Below are 20,107 nucleotides of genomic sequence, written 5' to 3' on the forward strand. Positions count from 1 at the left end.
TTTCGATTCCTCCCATAGATCATGCTGGGAGGGAACACACTACAGAGGTGTATACACGTTCATGGTGTGTTTATAAGGTTAGTAAATCAACCCCTATGCATCACACTTACCTCTGAGCCAATCACTTTATTTTTTCGTTTTCTGACATTTTTATGGGCACAGAATGCTCCGACATTACCGCTCTGGGCACTGGCTACACGCTCTCCCCAGCAACAGCTGATGTCAGGTACAAAAGATTTATGATTGGAGGAAAACTGTTATCTTGTCTCTGCAATCTGAAGTTTCACTCGTGAGGCTAGTTTGCAGAGGTATCGGCAGTTCTCCTCTCGGCCCCCGTGTATAAGACGCCACTCTATTTTTAGGTAAACATTTTTATGAAAAAGTAGCGTCTTATACACGGAAAAATATGGTAATGCATTGATTAAAAAAGGTAATTACGGTATGTCCGGGGTAAAATGGGTGTTGTCTATTCTCCTCCAAGAAAACCAAGATCCTCTATGATGCTATTCCTTGAATGGGATGCTCTGCATGGTATGTGATCTCTTGTGAGCTCCATTTCACATGGCAACCACTGGCAGTAGTGGTAGTAGCCAGCAGAGTGACATCAAGTAACAGCAGATTGCGTGGGAAAAAAAAAAAACTCCTAACCCAAAATACTGACTAACAAGGAAAAAAAAGATGGGTAATGGGCACTGAGTGCAGATGGTAGGTGATAACTAGATCTATCTTTGTTTGTTTTTTAAATTGACTATTGTCCTCTTCTTTCCTATAATAACTAATAGACATTAGGCAGAAAAGAATACACTTGTGTAGTACACAGAAACAAACTTAGCATGCTTGTTGCACTGTGTCTAATGGCCCAATCACTATGAGCCAGGGAGTGTAGAGCTAAAATGCAAACTACACTGAATGCATGAGTACGTAATACGGATCAAAAATGAAAATGATTTATGTCCATCGAGTTGAACCTCGCATAGTTTTTGTTCGTTCCTGATCTCCTTTCTCTTGCATTATCTACCTAAGCATGGATACGCCTAAAGGAACCCACAGATGTAAGCTGATTGTCACTTTATATGTCTGATGTTATCCAGATTGAATAATGATCTTTCTATTTATAGGTTGAAGCAGTCTGTAAGTGTTTTGTCTATTGTTGGGGGCAAATAGCAATGAGATTGTTCGTATGGATGTTAAAAAAAATCTACCAGTGTATGCCCAGCTGAAAGTGACACCACTAAACTCAGGAGTTAAAGCTTAATAATGTATTCAGGTACCCTATTAACAAACATGTCTTATTTGTGCATCACTCAGCTACGGATCCTCAAATCATCTCTGAATTGGTGCTGACACTGTCCTTCCTTCTGGAGGGGGGCTACTTTTATTCTCCGTGATCTTTGTGTGTGTTGTAAAGTAGTCACCGCTACAAGCTCACTCACATGATGGACTACAATCTCATGTTTTAGTTTAGTCATTTGTATTGAGATTGTAATCCATCATGTGAGCAAGCTTGGAGTGGTGGCTACACACACAGGGACCATGGGGAACAAAAGTAGCAATCCCTCAGAAGGAAGGACAGTGTCGGTATAAATTCAGAAACGATTGAGGATCTCCAGCTGAATGGTGCACAAATAAGCTTTTTTAGAATTTAATTCCTGAGTTTAGTGTCACTTTAAGGTACCCTCTCCTGCCTGCATACGCATATGTATGCTTGGACAATCCAATCATACATGTTTATGCCTACACAGCGAATCGTCCTCTAGCATCTATAACTAGCTTAAAGTGACATTAAAACCTCAGATTTTTTATCAGTGCCTTACTGTAATCCATGGTTGTTTCCCTTCTCTTTGCTGCTCTTCCTTTTAAATCTGTATCTGTTCTCATGCTCTGCAGAACTTCTGTTTTGCAGCAGACTGCCTTGTCTCTGGAATGGATACACGGAGTCTGTGTATAGGTTTGTATAGGCTGTAACCTGAGCCAGCACTACAGGAAGAGGCCCTGAGCTGTAAAGGGAAGTTATCCCCAAGCATGAGAAGACATGAGGATTTAAAAGGAAGAGCAGCAAAGAGAAGGCACACATTACAGTATTGGTTTATGTTAAAAAATCTGAGGGTTTAATGTCACTTTAAGAGTATAGCACAGGACAAGAAAATGGGTTCCGTTCCATTATGGAGGAAAATAGAAGGATTGTGGGACTAAGTCTCTAACATGGGAATATGTAAACCCTATGAAGTCTGTTGTGGTATTATCATTACTGAAAGTCACTACTGATCACAGACTTTTCTGATGTTTTTTAGTTGCTTTCATATGTATATGATGGGTGAGGTGAAGTCTTCAAATGGTAATAACATACAATCATGGGTGGGCCTGTAGTCAGGCAGACAGAGTCGGATGTCTAGGTGTCATTTCAGGGAGCAGTAATAAATAAACAGAACTACACTGATTTTTCACAGGAATGGAGATTATTCCATACAAACTCAGGATCTGCTCACATTCCATGACATTTGTATGAGTTTGCCACATTTCACTGGGATAGTCTTCAAACACTAGATATGTGGACATAGAAACCTCCAACTTAAATGTATCAAATTAATATATATGACTAGTAAACAACAAGCCAGTTACCTAGGAAAGTGGAGACAAACATATTACGGATTGCACCTTATACACAGTGATCATTAAGACTCAGTTTACATCTGTGTGTTGTGGCAATGTGCCCAAATATGCATGATTTTGCACGCATTTTGGTACGCTACTACAATGCATGGTGTAAACCATTGCTAGTAGTACCCCACTAACATTGACTGGCACCTGCTGCAGCGTCTAGTGCCCGTCAGTGTTAGTGGAACCCCAACGCACATGCATGAAATTGCATCAAAATGCATGGTAACAAAGTACCATGGGGAGGAATTTATCAAAACTGGAGAAGACAAAATCTGGAGCAGATTTGCACTTCATTCAATCAGCCAGTATGTAATTTGCTTGCTTTCTGAGTTTTTATTTAGAGCAGTCTTTCTCAACAGGTGTGCCTTCTAGCATCGTCAGGGTTGCCCTCAAATATTTGCTAAGGAGGGGCTCTGATGTGAAAGGGGGGGGGGCTCTGATGTGAAGGTGGGGAATCGGATGTGAAGGTGGGAGGGGGGGGCTCTCATGTGAAGGAAAGGGAGAATCCAAGTCATTCTTTTTTTGTTTTTATTTTCCTGGGGTCCTGCCTTAAAATACATACCAGATCCCTGTCTGGGTTAAGGGTCTGGTATTGATTTTGGGGGGACCACGTGTATTTTTTTTACATTTACTTTTTTTACATTCTAGACTGGGCTGCCTTAAAGGAGAACTATGACATGAGTGATTTCCACTAGCATAGTTTTAAAAGATGCCATGACTTAATAAAGGTTGAGAAACACTGATCTGGTGACACATTTCTGCAGCTTGACCAAGTGACATTTCCAAGCATGTAATAAGACATTTTTAGTCTAAGCGCTACCTATCACTCTCACCTACTAGATGCTTGGCCAAAAAAAACCCATCCAGGTTCTGGAAACAATGGAAACATTTTTAACTGGAGCATTTACATAAAAGGTTACAAACTCTTTAAATATCAACTTTTTGACAAACTAGTAAAATCCAGAATAATATAAGCATTATGATAAAACAATATGATGAATTTGAATAAAACGGGTACAATAAATATTCAGTATGTTTGTTTTACATTATAAATGGAGCCCTTGTTGGTGGATTGGCCATGTCTCCATGTATTCTATGTGTTGGGGAAAGTGTAAAGGTGCCCATAAACCTTACAACCATCGCGTGTTCGACAACTGCCCGTTCGTCAGTTGTCAAACACGCAGGCCACTAACTCGGGTTTTCCAGCCTGCTTGTTCGACGGAAGACGTGCGACCGTACAGTAGAAACGGTCCCAGGCCTTCCATACACTTTACGATTATCGTACGATCGCGGGATTTCCCGCTATTCTCGTACAAGAATCGTGCAATGTATGGGCACCTTTAAGATGCATTCTAATGCATCTTTGTAGGATGGTCATAATACTGGATTCCCATGCACCTTCCGAGATGGTGACATACTATACCACTCAGAATATTGACTGCTTTCAGATGATCTCTTTGATTGACAAATAGATTTTGGATCTGTCATGAGGTGCATTCTAATGCATCTTTGTAGGATAGTACTGGAGGCCCATACACCTTCCAGGATGGTGAAATAATGTACCACCCAAAATGTTGACTGTTTTCAGATGATCTCTTTGATTGACAGACATTGGATCTGCCTTGAGGTGCATTCTTATGCATCATGGTAGGGTAGAGATAATACTGGATGCTCATGCACCTTCCGAACTGGTGACATACTATACCACCCATAATGTTGACTGCTTTCCAATGATTTCTTTGATTGACAACAGACATTGCATCTGTCTTGAGGTGCACTCTAATGCATCTTGGTAGGATGGTCAAAATACTGGCGGTCCATACACCTGATAGGATGGTGAAATACGTGCCACCCATAATGTTGACTGCTTTCCGATAATTTCCTTGATTAACAGCAGACATTACATCTGTGTTGAGATGCATTCCAATGCATCTCGGTAGGATGGCCATGATACTGGATGCCCATGCACCTTCCGAGATCGTGACATACCTTACTACCCATAATGTTGACTGCTTTCCAATTAATTATTTGATTGACAACAGACATTGCATTTGTCTTGAGGTGCATTCTAAAATGCATCTTGGTAAGATGGCTATGCATGGTATGAGGTGCTTAGAAAAATCGCTTGGAGCTCTCAGCACTAAATTATGTTATAGTAACTGCCTGACTGTCTATTTGTCTCTAAAATAAATATAATATGGCTTTAAACAGTACTGGCTAACATGAAGTACTGGAGATACCGTATCACACTGGATATATGTATCATTATTCCTTTTGGAACAATTGCTTTCTCGCCTACATTGCCAGGTTTAAGTGTGCTTTAGATTAAGGCTCATGAGGTAAGAAATGTGTCACATAAAATGATAAAGCTGGCATCTACTACTATTTTACAGGATTGATCAAAAATAAATAAAAACAATGTTTTGGAAAGGATTTGATGTGAAATAACATGCTAGGGGCAAAGCTGATACAGTATTTCACAAACCCATCCAGTTTTTAGAAGATTTGTTTCCTGCTAAGCAAACTTTGAAGTATAATACAATTTTCTTTTAAAATGCAAACAAACCCACAGTATTTAACTAGCAAAGAAGTGAGAGTGAGAGCAGCTACTGCTTGATGAACTTGACAATGAAGTGTTAATGGATGGGCGTTTATCAGTCCAGGTAATTACCCTGGTCTTGTCTCCTCCTAATGAGTCCTGGGAGACAGGCATCTCTGTCTGCTATCAGGACAGGTGTCTGCACAGCTCCACTGATAGGGAATACAGTCTATGCATATCCTAGACTTTTTATGTTATCTCTTTAATGTGAGGCTAATTAATACAGTGCCATGTGTGGAACAGTATAGCCAGCTTGTTTGTACCAGACTGCTGCACTAATATGGTGTCTGCAGATTTGCAGGGATAGACCTGTCACTTTTTTTCATACTTAGAACTCAGTTATACATTTTTTTTAAACAAATTAAAGGGTATTTAAACCCAAAAGGAAAAAAAATAATATATTAAAGCTTATTAATTCCTAAATGCGGTTGCTGCATTTATTTTATTTTTTATTTTCACCTGACAATCCAGGCAGCAAAGGAGGGTATACACAGTGGGAATTTGGGCCAGTTCTTTATGAACCGTCGAGATCCTTCCTTCTGGCATCCCTTGATCAGTTGATCGAAGGAGCAGGTTGGAAAATTCTCGGCCAAACAGAGCAGCCAATCAGCTTGGGAAGGAAGGCGTGGGGTTTGGGCGCACTGCACCGGCCCCTGGAAACAATCTGGCGACAACTGAGCCGCTAGAATTGCTTCCACTGTAAAGCCGACAGTCGGCTTTACAATTGTAAACAGATAGCCACCGGGAGTTTTTTCAAAATGGCCCACTGCCAAGGACGTATGAGATACGTCCCTGGCGGCGAAAGAGTTAACAGACCAAGCTGTCACACTAAAGTGACAGTTACAAGGTTAAGACAAACCATTTAACACTGGCAGGAGTGCTTACAATGGTCAGCTTTTAATAAGTTATTACATTTTAATAAAACTTTTATCCCAAAAGGAAATTTGTAGTCAAGTCCATTTAAATCTTCTAGTGAATCTAACACCACCCTCTCCACAGGGTGACAATGCTGCTGTCCAAGGGTCGTTCCGTTACTCCTCCACTGAGTGAAGCCACACTAAAGGTGGCCACACACTTTACGGTAATCGTACGATAATTGCGGGAAATCCCGCGATCGTACGATTATCGTAAGGTGTGTGGGAGCCGTGCGACCTCTACTACTGTAAGGTCGCACGACTTTTATCTTAGAAACATGTTTGAAAACCCGCCGAGCATCGTACGATGTTCGGCGGGTTTGTGGCATGTTCGTAAGATAAAAGCCGGACGGGCCGGTGTGCGCAAGCGCACACTGCCCGTTCGGCATTGCGGTCATCGGAAGCCTGCCCCTCAGCGGGGCGGGCTTGCGATCATCGCAAGTACGATCTGCCTGTTCAAGATAGGCAGATCGTACATTTTTTTAATTACCTTACAACCATCGCAAGACAGAAGTCTTGTGATGGTTGTAAGGTGTGTGCCCAGCCTATGACACCTAAGAGAGCACATTTGTTACTGGCTAGATCATCTGGTAAAAATAAAGGGAAAAAAAGCTAAAAAAAGAAAACTAATGCAGCCACCACATCTAAGGACTGGTAAGCTACAATATATGACATTTTGGTTGTTGACTTTAGATACATTTTAATATCTTATTCCTGAATCCAACATTAGTTGCAATATATAACAAAAACAGAACTGTCAGGGCTAGTATAGATAAAAGAAAGACCTTTTTTAGTCTTCATAACGGAAAGAATAGTGCCCACACGGCAACATACCAAATGAATATATGCTGCCATGGATAGGCACCAGGAAAGCAAAATTACAGTAAGTATTGATACAATGTTTTGCATGGTTGCATATACTCATGGCTATGCTGCAATGGATAGTAAGCAGGAAAGGAAAATTATAAGTATTGATACAATTTTGCTGCTGACTATCAATGGCTGAATATACTCATGGGTATGTTGCAATGAATAGGCACCCGGAAAGGAAAATTATGGTAAGTATTGATACAATTTTCCATGTTCCTGGTGCCTATCCATGGCTAATAATGGGTATGCTGTTATGGACAGGCAGCAGGAAACAAAAATTAATTGTATGCATTTTTGTGCATTAAAGCTGGCTGTGTTAAGACCCATTTTGAATGGGCTGGCAGCGCACCTCAGTGCATTTAAAATACACCTTCACTTTTTTTGGCAAAGCTGCTCACCACAAGGTACAGCATTGTGGAGCTCTGTAGCAAAGGAACGTTACATTCTACCATACATATGGGCCACACTTTACTGATGTTGATATTTTGGGTCAATACAACACCGTGATGATGCTTTTTTGGAAACTGCAGACCTTATCTAATGAGGCCCACCAAGGGTGAACCATGGTGAGGTGTCTTTAATTTGAATGACACCCTAATGCACTACATTACAATAGCAGGCAAACCACCAGCACTGCATTGCACCATAGTGCACATGCCATACGTTGTGGTGTGCTTCATTAAAAGCAAAACAGAAGTCATATATACATTTGGGCATTGAGATGAACTGGCAGGACATTCAAAATGACTGGGCTGGCACTGTAACGAGTTGCAATGTTTAACATGAATGGCCACTCATTTCATTTTGCATGCATTATCATATATTCCTATAGAAAATGCACTAAATATGCAGCAAGGAGATATTTTTTAAAGCAAGCATTAAAGTGCATATTTGTGAGCAAAGGCTTTTACATAGCAGTGTCCTAATACAAAGAAACAATAATTCTGCTCAATATGTTCTAGTCTTTTTTCTGTATTATTAAACAAAGCCCGTGGGCTTTATCATAAATTGGTAATTTGTTACTCCGCTGCAGTAGGACTGTATGTTCCTTTAGAAGCTTGTTGTGCTAAACTGGCATGAACCAACCTGGGATTTTTTTGTCCTTTCAATAAGGAAGTGCTACAGGCTGCCTAAAATTCTTCTTAGGGTTTTCCATGATAATAGATATAAACTGTATTTTGTATACAGGAAGCCTGCCGCCCTTCTAGCATACTGTGTCAGCTGTCCAAAAGATCAGAGGATCAGACAAATAATTAGTACAGTCTGTAAAATATCATAGGCTCCAGACTGAAAATTGTCCTAATGCCAGAAAAAAAGTAGAGGATTTGATAACACCTGGTAACACGGGGAAAGTATCCCTAATAGACTGTAAAATTGTACAGAGAGACATGGAGCAATTAGCAATAGCAAAGCATGTTCTGTTGATAAGTTCATCCTTAGGATATGTCAGGTTGGTACAGCACAATGCAGACTGGCCCAGCTCAGGAGACAGCCAGTCTGTCCAGGTTCCCTCCACTTGCCACTTAGCATGTACATAACAAAACCCCAATTTGTTCCATTTTAATATCCCAGTCTACATGTTGCAGTAGATCTGCCACTTTCAAAGTAATGAAATCTATTATGCAAACATCACTTTCAAGAAAAGTCTGCCATGCCGGGGTGTCTCCACCTCTTTATTTATCACAACAATCACCTGAGTGGGCAATGAGTCTAAGTTGTGTCTTGTGTGTTTTGATAAGCCGTGGATAATGAATGGGCTGGAGACTACTTGCATGTATATAAGGGGCTGAGAGCTCAGGATTATCATTATCTGAGCACTTGAGCAAGGCTTGACATCTCAGCTATGATGGCTTCTTCCTCCAGCTTTCTGCTCTTAAGTACCTTCTTTGCTGGGCTTTGCAGAGCATTTGACTTTGGATTATCCACAAGATGTATCTCTATACCTAAAGACTTGGGTATGTGCCATGATGTCGGCTATACAGAAATGAGGCTTCCCAACCTACTGGGGCACAGCACCATGGCAGAGGTTGTTACAAAGTCTGCTGAATGGCATAAACTTCTGCAAACCGGCTGCCACCCATATGCCAGAACCTTCCTGTGTTCCCTCTTTTCGCCTGTCTGCATGGACACGTAAGTATCTGTTCCTTAGACAGAACCTGAACCTTACTATACACTATGTTACACAATGTGTTCTTTGAGTCATCACATAGGAACATTTTCTTTCTCAATAACTAAGTCTATAATATGTTTAAATGAAGCCACTTTTTGGATTATTAGTTACTTGGTGTTTGCTGGTATGAATTATACCTGCAATTTTATTGGTAGCTGTAGAAAGTATTTTCTGTATTGCAGTTTAGCACATTGAAAAAGGGGATTACATACTTGTTCCATCAATCTAAATTGTAGGACGATGTGCATGCAATCTTCTAGCTTTTCATGCCTTTTTCTGTGTAATATTAGAAGATAAAAAGTCATGGGTCTGCAAATGATAGTAACCTTTCCAATGATGTGTAAATTTGGTTGTTTACAAACAAATAGACATCAGCTGAACTGGTCTCCTAGTAGAGTATTAATGTCAATAGAGGTTTAGGGTTCCTTTTAGCAGAGATTTAATGGACTAGCCCTGAAATTGACCTGACTTCTCCTTTTCCAGGTTCATCCCACCTTGTCGCAGCATGTGTGAGGCTGTGAGAGACAGCTGTGCCCCTGTGCTGGCATGCCACGACCAATCATGGCCTGAAAGTCTAAACTGTGACCGATTCCCTGCTGGGGATGACATGTGCCTTGACAACCTTGGTAAAGATTACCACTACATATACAAAGGTGAGTACTCATTGCTCTCATGTTTAAAGTAAATATCTGTAAACTTTTGTGCTGGGTAAACACATACTAACAGGTAACTCTGGTGATGTGTAGTTATGAACCCTGTATACATGCATTTTAATAAGGACTACATTCATTTAATTTAATTGTATGTTTGTTAGCCTATAATTACAAGTATTTAATACAATTATTATTATTATAGTGTGTTACTCATCACAATCATCTCCTCTCCTTCTGAAACATTAAAACTTTGATCTCTTTCCATTGTAGACCTGCCAAAGCCAACATGTCAAGGATGCCCACTGATTGAAGAGACTTACTCATATAGGTCTGCCATGCATGCTTTTTGTGACAATGACTTTGGTAAGTTCCATCATTTATGTTGGTAGAAAAGGAGAAATCCTGAGTTTGTTGCTCCAGTTACAGTCTAGTTAACATCCTTGAGGTCAATATTTTACAGCAGACTGAGGTCTACACTACAGAAGTCGCTTTGACTTTTTAAATCCATGTTGCCATTTTCTAGTAATCAGAAATGGAGAAATGTTGTTATTGTAATTGACGCATATAGCAACACTTCTGGTTTGATAAAAAGAAGGTTTTTCTATATTTGGGATTGATTTACTAAAGGCAAATATGCTGTTCGCTTTTCAGGGGAATTATTGCTTTGCCAGGGAATTTTTCTTTAACTTAAAGAAAATGGTGAAAAATTGCTTTGCAAGAATACCCATGCAAGGAAAATTAGAAAAAAACAACAACCTATTTTTTTCTTCCAAATTATTGGATGATTGAAGTCATCAGAGCTTCATCTCATTCACTAAGCTAAAGGTGCCCATACACTGCACGATTCTCGTACGAGAATCACGGGAAATCGTGCAGTGTATGGAAGGCGTGCAACCGTTTCCACTGTACGGTCGCACGTCTTCCGTCGAACAAGCAGGCTTCAAAACCCGCCGAGAATCGTACGATTCTCGGCGGGTTAGTGGCCTGCTTGTTCGGCAACTTCCTAACGGGCCGGTGTGCGCGCGCGCACACTGCCCGTTTGCAGTCATCGGAAGCCCGCCCCAAGTACGATCTGCCTGTCCAAGATGGGCAGATCGTATGTTTTTTTTAAGTACTTTACAACCCTCGCAAGACAAAAGTCTTGCGAGGGTTGTCAAGTGTATGGCCACCTTAAGGGAAGATTCCCTTGCAAAGGAAACAGCCTATTTGCCTTTAGTCATTCATAATGAAAGCATCTGGCTGTGGTGCTAGCGTTCTGCTAAGCTGGGTATACACTGTTAGATTTTGAGCTGAATGGAAAAAAAAAGTCAGCTTCCTCAATCCATAGTAAAAAACATAGCTGGACGAATCTTCGGCTATTGTAATTTAACTTAATTTAACGTAATTGTAATTTATATTGTCGTCCTGGCTGGCTGTCAATATACTTGTACACGGAAGGCCTGCATCTGCTGATCAGCAGATAATTTTTTGCCTGGCTCCTTCGATTTTTCAATCGTAGGATGTTGGGTGAGAGTCAGCAGACAAGGCTACTAACTGAGCAAATTTTGGTCAATTCTTCAAGAAGTGTATAGCCAGATCCTTATCTAGATATTTACTGGCTGTAACCTTAGTAATGATCAGCCTTTATGTGGCTTAGATATATTGTCAAAAAGGAAAATACTGTCACAAATGCAAATCTCCATGCTACATCTGCATGCCTAAATTCTTCGCTAGGTGTTGTAAAACAGTGGGAGGCTGTGATAACACTAATTAGCTGATTGTGTTAATAGCTTGTATGTGCAATCATCCCACAGATAGTATTGAGTAAAGTACATCATTAGGCTTCCAATTGTTGCGGGACTAAACAAATCTTGGCAAAAAAAGCACACACTGCCCTGTTAAGGACACCTCAGTATCAGTTAAAACCAACATATTTATCATGTGTAATAAACACATCCAAGATCATGTATTAACCATCTTTTTCTTTTTTTTTTTAAATACAGCTGTGAGAGTAAAGCTAGCAAGAAGAAAGATTGCCCAGGGACTTCATGAATATGTGACAGAGGGCCCAGTAGAATTTATTAAACAGGGGATGTTGCTTCCATATGACACACGCAACATGATTGAACAGTGGCTGCGCATCAATGACGTCTGTGCACACCGTATGATCCCTCACTCCAGGTCCATGGTCTATGTCATTGCTGGTGACATCCATAATGGAAAAGCTGTGGTCAACCGGGTCTTCCATTGGCAGAAGAAAGACACTCAGCTGACACTGGCCACCAGAAAGTGGAGGCACCATAAATGTTAAAGTGACTGTTGGAATTTAATCTGTAAATAATCAAGAGACTCTATGAGAATGAAATGTAAATAGCTACATTATATATACATATATATTTTATAAAAAATGTATTCGGACAGGTGGCAGTGTTGTGTCAAGCAATCCCTGCTGGGCTACAAGTATCAAATTGTAAAAATTATATCAAATGTGTACAAAAGGAAAATATATTATAAAATGTTTATGACTTTAAAACAATCTGTGTTTGTCTTACTTTTTTTCGGGCACACATTTGAAATGTCACTAGTGACTGTGCATGCTAATAGTTATTAGCACTGGTAATAAATACCTTAAGGCTTAATCATAATCTTAGGAATTCACATATCACATGCCTTTTCAATAATAGGAAGATACAGTACAAACACTTCACTGAAGGCCCGTTCACACCAGATGCAGTGCGTTCCAGCCCGATTCTGGCCAGAACGCACTGCCTCGCATTGTGGCAGGCTCACTTTTTAGAGGGGCAGGAGGTGGCGTGGCGGTCCATTGAAGTGGACGCACTGCATCTGGTGTGAATGAAGCCTTAAGGATAACTAAACGCAGGAACAAAAGTGTAATATATTGCAGCTTTCCAGTCCTCCAATGTAGTGGCTGCGTTGTTTTCTATTTTCAGGCTAAGAACATTTTTAACAAAGTACAATAAAATATCTGTTGATCTTGGCAGAAATGCTGTGTCCTTGTGAGTAGAACAGAAAACAAAACAAAAAAGTTACATTTCTCCTGTATAGTATTAATTCCCCATGTAATAGAGATAAATAAAGGCAGATATGTTTGTAGTCCAGCCTCAGTGGCAATCATTGCCTCCTCTATAGATATAGTGGAGGCATGTGTGTGGCCACCCATGAACAGGAAGTGTGTTATGCTCAGGAAGTGTGTTATAGGTGAATAAAAAAAGCCTGAAAAAAATAAAACGAATGCAGCCACTACATCTGAGAACTGATAAGCTTCAATATATTTCATTTTTGTTTTTGGGTTCAGATACACTTTAAAATAGATTTCTACTTTTGCAATCAAATTTGAGAAACCCTCATTATATGTTTGTTTTGTGTTCCCATTCACACAGCATACCTGAAAATATATCTTTTTAAATATGTCTTACCGGATTATACATAGGACACTATATGCTTATATTCTAACTGCATTGTGGAGATAAGGGGGCAGACTGAGGGAAAGTTTTTTTAAAGTGTATTAACATACAATGACGTGAGATCTTTAACCCTTTGTTAGGACAGGCAGTGTGCATAACCAGTTTACAACTGATAACGGACATTTGCCAGCAGGGTATAGGCAGGGTAATTATGGCAAAGACAACTGCCCAGCTCTCTCATAAACAGGGAGAACTACAGCTGGCCATACTGTACGCATTTCGTCAGGTTCTTAATGAGCCATCCGAAAATCATTCAGTGGGTGGCCTTGTTGGCAACCTTTTTATCCGGCATCCTTTGATCAATAAGTTGCCGTCACTGTTTAGGTATTCAGACAGAGGGAGATTCGTTCATCGATGCTGTTTAGCGTGGATGGAGGCATCTAATATATATTTTTTTTTTCGTTTAGCCCACAGGTTGAACAAAAAAGATATAACAGTGTATGGCCAGCTTAAGTACAATTTTTCATTCCTGGAGTTTATAGCAAAGGGCATCGAAAAAGGTGAGCTGTAATGTTTAATATTTATATATAGCATATAGTTAAACTATGTTAATGGGGACATGTAACAAGTAAGTGTTATTACAATTAAGCTGCAAAAATAGAAATACACTTTAAGCTGGCCACAATTTTTACCTGATGCTTGAAGAGCCCAAATGCAGGAACATATTTTCTCTGCAGGAAGAGCACTATCATAAGTGTATGTGTTTGGGTGTCTTGATTACAACCCCAGTGCAGGAACACAGTATGCCATCAGATGAAAGAAATTCCAACAGAGCTAAACACTTTCTCTTGATAGAGCTTTGAATAAGTTATTTGCAATAGCAATATGAACCTCTCAGATACCTTGGTGATTGTGTGATTATGCTGAAACCACAAGTATAAAATGAAAGTCATGAGGTAAAGTCTATGAATACCTTTATATACAGGTTAAGAATTTTGTAAGGGTGGCTGCAGTTGTCTTCCTGTCAGCTTTAGTTTACAGTCTTAAAGTATCTCTAGACAAAACTTTTTTATTGAAATTTGGATAAAGGGTTAGTTGAGTCAAATTTTTGTTGCTGTCTCTTTTGTCCTGGTGACCATCATCACTGAGAAAGAAAGTGAAGGGAAGCCAAGATTTTAGAGTTGTCACCAGAATGAGAGTTAAGAGAATATCGTCTGACTTATCAAAATCTCAAAGTTTTTGTTGGGTTTCTGGGACAGGAACAAGAGGTTAATATCCCCAACAGTACAAAGCCACAAAAAACAAACAAACGTTTAGCTACTCTTTAAAGTGCCACTAAACTCAGGAGTTAAACCTTAAAAATGCATTCAGGTACCTTAAAAGTGACACCAAACTCAGGAAGTACATTTCGAAAATGCATTAAAGTATGCATTTAAATGTACCTTATTTGTGCATCACTCAACTGTAGATCCTCAAATCATCATGATGACACTGTCCTTCCTTCTGAGGGATTGCTACTTTTGTCCCCCATGGTGCCTGTGTGTGTAGCCACCACTCCAAGCTTGCTCACATGATGGACTACAATCTCAATACAAATTAGTAAACTAAACATGAGTTTGTAGTCCATCACGGGAGTGAGCTTGGAGTGGTTGCTACTTTACAACACACAGAGGGAGCATGGGGAACAAAAGTAGCCACCCTTCAGAAGGAAGGACAGTGTCAGTACAAAGTCAGAGATGATTTGAGGATCTACAGCTGAGTGATACACAAATAAGATACATTTTTTGTTAATAGTTAAGGTATGATTTAACTCCTGAGTTTAGTGTCACTTTACGGATGCAAGTTGAAATTTAAATCTGGAAAGTTCTGATTGTGCTACTCCTTTCCAAGGTTAAACCTGCCCATCAGAGTTCCAGGGGATCCTCTAGTGGGCCCCAACCACGCACCATGGGAATCTGAATTCCTAGGCAGGTTGACCTTCTGCCTGACTGCGGCTACATAGTTTCAGTGCCAACATTACATGGCTAAGCTAAGGCTGGCAGAACAAGGTGCCAAATCACATCTGAATATGGAATACTGAATACTGTGCAGTTTTGTTAGGCAGGAGAGGCACTGTTTGGCATTTGGGCCTATATTTATTATGCTGTACATTTCTGTCCTTGGTTAATCAGGTCTGGCTATAGATTTGTTGTCTGTTGTAGACAGCTCTAGACAAATTCAGCCATATCAATACTTGGCACCGTAGCCCTTGAATTGACCTAATGTAAGTGGCTACACAAGCTCCAGACAAGGTAGAAGTACAGCAAGACATCAAGCTTGTCTATTTAACCTGTCTGCGGATTCAATTAGGTGATGTAGGAAGGTCTGCTATACTGATGCTGATAGTTAACATGACAATAGATTTTTCAGGGTGCAACACTAATGACTAGATGTTGTACAAACTAAACTATAAAAGGAAGCACTGCCTTTGTTTTTTTTTCTGTTCACATAGCTTAAGGCTACATCCCCATGGGTCTTATACGCAAAGTGTTTTTACCAATGTTTGGCTCATGCTGCGATTTAGCTCAGTAAACCCTGTACTACCTGCTGGTTGGGGAGCATGGAATGCACACTTTGGCATGAATAAATACCCTCTCATTTTGTCCATGTGTACTTAGCCTAATGTTGCTAAGGACAAGACGATTGCACAATAAATGCAATTTTGTCTCAATGATATAACAGTATCATCTTGGATGGAGCGCAGATTATCAGATCAGCAAATTTAAGAAACCAGCAACAGTTCTTCACAGGATATAGGGGAGGGAGGGGTGGAACTTTCCTCCATTTTTCTATTAATCTTTTATGATTTGACAAAGATAAACACAGGGACCCTGGCACTGCATAGTACTAGCCTACAGGCAGTAATTGGGCCAGCACCTAATATGCATATTGGGCAAAAGGAGGATAATCATTTGACTGTTTCTGGCTAAAAAGATACCTGTGGTTATGGCCAGTATAACATTGCCTATATAGTACATTCATCACCATGGGAAGCATTTGTCAATGTCATTTCACAATGTATCCACCTGCTTTCACGGCTTATTTGAGGCACAAGCTATTTAAAATATGTTTATTTATGCATTTATTTACCGTATTGATATAGCACATGCGTATCATGTAGTACTTCAAACCATTCGTATCATATTTGATCCATAATTACTAGGGATGTCCCAATACCATTTTTTCAAGTCAAAGTACAAGTACTTTCCCTCAGGTACTTGTCGATACTAATTACCGATACTTTTTCTTAAAGGGAATGTGACATTCTTAATAAAACAATACAGACTAATGATTTTAGGGCAGTCTCTTTATAATTATGAAGAACTGTAACTTAATCCATGATTATTCATCCATGGAGAATGACAACCAGCAACAGAGGACTACAGATCCCGTCAATCCTTGAATATATAGTAGTTACACAGGGCTGTGTGCAGGTCTGCGCGTGCATGTGCGTTAAGGTGTTTCATTTTCTAAGGCAAAAAATGAACTGTAAAATTTTTGCAGACTTTGCTTACGCCCCGAGTCTCAGTGATGTAAAAGATAGATATGCTAAATTTCAAGAAGATTGGATAATATTTAGAGGTTGCACACTTTGATCTGTTTTGTAAAAGTAGGCAAAAAATACGATTTTTCAATGTTAATTACTTTTATTGGGAAAACTAGAAATCACAAACTTAAAATACTATTAAAACTATACACTAAGATTAATAGGTAATATGATAGGCAAAACATGTGTCAATCAACTTTGAACGATTCAATCCCTTTTTTTGTTCGCTTGCTTACGACTTTTCTGTGATCCTCAACAAGAATTGTTTTTGTTGTTCATCCCTGACAGATTCGTTATACTTTTTTATCAGAGCAATTCCTCTTTCTGCGGTATCATTGACATACTTAAGAGCGTTCACATGGCTTCTTAGAGAATCACTGCAGTATTCTGTCACGTCGTGGATCCCAAACAATTCAAAGAACGTCTTTGTTTTATTAGTAACGAAATGGCTCAGGTCTTTTCCTTCAAAAACCATGTTTTTACCCTCTAATCGTTTCACTTCCTTTTTCTTTGCAGGTTTGGTTTCTAAATTTTTAGTCATATTTTCCTTAACAGCCTGAGTAATACGTTCGTCCAAAAAAGCCAATCCTACGTTTGTTTCTGACAGATACCAAAGGTGTCTCTTAGCAACTGTGAGAGCACATTTTTTGACGTCTGCATCTGGGTAAGTGCTCAGAAGCTGTAGCATATCCAAATCATTCTTTGGAGCCCATCGACTTACAATTGCCTCATGCCAAAAGCGAACATATACAGTATGAGGCTGACAAAATGTGCAACCCGTTTCATTCCTTCCAATTGTTGTTGAGGAATATTCAACTGTTTAGTGAAGAGGACAATTTTAAGTGCATATATTGCCTTTGCCATCCACCTTGCTTGATGCAGTGCCCCAGGGATCCTGAAACTGAAGTAGAAGTTTCACTAGTTTGTGATAAAAGTGATCAATGTGTGCAACCCTAAAAATTATCCAATCTTCTTGAAATTTGGCATATATATCTTTTAAATCACTGAGATTCGGGGCGTAAGCAAAGTCATGTGAAAATCACATCTTTGGAAAAATGAAACAACCTAATGTGCGTGCACATGGGGGGCAGGGAACTTTAAATGTATTTTTTTTTGCATTTTTTAAATATTTCTTATATGTTACTTTAATATTTTTACTTTTTAAACACTTTTTTTTTTTTTTTTTTTACACTAACCTTATTGCTATCACAAAGGGGGATAGCAAGCACCCTATGTAATAGCAGATAGGGTGTAACAGGTCCTCTTTATGGAGACATCAGGGGTCTTTCAGACCCCTAATGTCACCTAGGGACCCCAAAGAAGCTGAGGAAGCAGAGATCTGCTTCCCCAGCTTCATCTCCTGGCTCTAGGAGCCGGAGAATGTAAATAGCGACACCGGAAGTAATGTAATACACATCACCTCTGGGTCCAGTAATCGGAGGAGAGATCTACAGCTGGAAGCCGCTGAATCTCTTTCCGATCATTGTGGGGAGACCCGCACGGGGACAGAAGAGCCTGGGGAAACAGACGGCGGCCCCTACGCCTAGGGAAACTAACGGCGCTATGGGAGCCCTAGAGATCTTGGTGTTGGTGATAAGATCACTAAGGAGGAAAAAAGATCACTCACCTGTTTCTACAGCATCGCTCTTTCGCTATTCAGAATAGCCGCACTTTGCTCCCTCACTGTTTTGATTCTGCAGAGAAGAAGTGATGCCACACAAACGAGTGTAGCAACCCCTGACCCCCAGAGGCCTGTGGTGGACCCCCAAAGGTAGGGGGGGCTGACATGTCACTCTCGGGGGTGGATCCTTAGCTCATGTACTTTTTGCAGCGACAGGCGTTTTGCTTATTGCTACAAAACGATCAGACGTGAACAGGGCCATAGAAATGAATGGGAATTTTTGAGGGCATTTTTTTTAGCGTTTTTTAGGGCTACAAAATGCTCAGTGCCTAAATCAGGCCTAAAATTCCCACTCCCATCAGCACATACTTTCCCTTTGCTCCCATCATTTCATTCAGTAGCCAAGAGAAAAGTCACATCCAAGTCACAACTTGGGGCTTACACACAGTTACATATAATTGCAGTATTGCTGAACTAAACATTGAAAGTGGATGCATACACTAATGGATTTGACAACATACTACACCAGCTAGCTGGAGCTGACCATACACCAGTCATTTTTTTCTTCTTCAGCCTCGCGGGCTGAACAAGAAAGGAATGCTTGCATGCTGCTCGAGTCCTGGCCGACCAGCAGAACCTGGCTGGAGTTTAAATAATGGATGGCCAGTTTAAGACAAAATGCAATTTTGAGAAACATACATTGTGCAGACCTGGTCCACCCACTGTCACTCTCAGGAAGCTGGTCCATAGCAATGATGTACAGCCGATGCTGGAGTGAGTGCATTAGACAGGAAGTGGCTGAAAGAGGCTGGACGGCATTGCAGAGATGCAAAACTGATTAGAAAAAGGAGAGAAACAGTTTTAGAGGGGAAAAAAATGCATTTTTTTATGATACACAAGTACAATATAAACGTCATCCAGTTAAATTACCCCGAGGTAATTTTCCCTATATCTCATAGGAAATTTGGTGCTGCGATCTGTGCACTTAAAGTGATCTTAAAGTCAAAAGGTGTTTAAGCTATTTCAAAAGCTGATAAAATCACTTACAATGGATGCTGCCCCTTGATGTTTAAAAGTTGTAGTTTCCTGCAGAATTACAGAATCAGCTGGTCCTCTGAGCACTGGTCCTGATATCCTGTTTTAGGCTGGCTCCTTTACCTTGCATGATTCTATGGAGCCACCCTTGTGTGTGCCAGTAAACACATAGGCACAGCTAGGCAAACCACTCCCCTGCTCCCTGCTTCTCCTTACTCTCTGTCCCCACTCCTTCCTTCTTCCTTCCCCAAGCTAGTAGATGGACAGCTACTGGAGATGGTGCTGGCCCCTGTAATCTTGTACTGGACAGGAAGTTCAGGGAAGCTGAGCTGAGAGAGTTGGAGCTGTTTGAAAACATGACGACTGTAAGTGCTTGGACAAAAATATCAAGAAATACTTTGCTGGGCAATGTATATTTGTATGATTTGGATTCATTATTGAAAAGAAATGAGAGTTTAATTCTACTTTAGGTTCTGAGGTCTTTGCACACTGGGTTCTGTTCTTAAGATGAACTCAGCTCTCCCTGATGAATTTGATTTATTTTACATTATGCAGAATGTAAGAGAAGGTGAAGGGACTCTCTTGCTGCAGCAGGGA

General features: G+C 40.2%; 1 protein-coding gene across 1 annotated transcript; it reads left to right on the forward strand.

Annotated features, from left to right (window-relative positions):
* Positions 1 to 8,855: 8,855 nt before the first annotated feature.
* LOC108804836 (secreted frizzled-related protein 5-like) lies at positions 8,856 to 12,372 on the forward strand. Its single transcript, XM_018576735.1, has 4 exons — positions 8,856 to 9,171; positions 9,695 to 9,864; positions 10,135 to 10,227; positions 11,847 to 12,372. The coding sequence occupies exons 1-4, from the start codon at positions 8,885 to 8,887 to the stop codon at positions 12,152 to 12,154; spliced, it is 858 nt and encodes a 285-aa protein (XP_018432237.1). The 5' UTR covers positions 8,856 to 8,884; the 3' UTR covers positions 12,155 to 12,372.
* Positions 12,373 to 20,107: the final 7,735 nt, after the last annotated feature.

This window comes from Nanorana parkeri, unplaced genomic scaffold (assembly GCF_000935625.1).
Source record: "Nanorana parkeri isolate BGI_ZX_2015 unplaced genomic scaffold, ASM93562v1 scaffold75, whole genome shotgun sequence".
Taxonomy (NCBI): Eukaryota; Metazoa; Chordata; class Amphibia; order Anura; family Dicroglossidae; genus Nanorana; species Nanorana parkeri.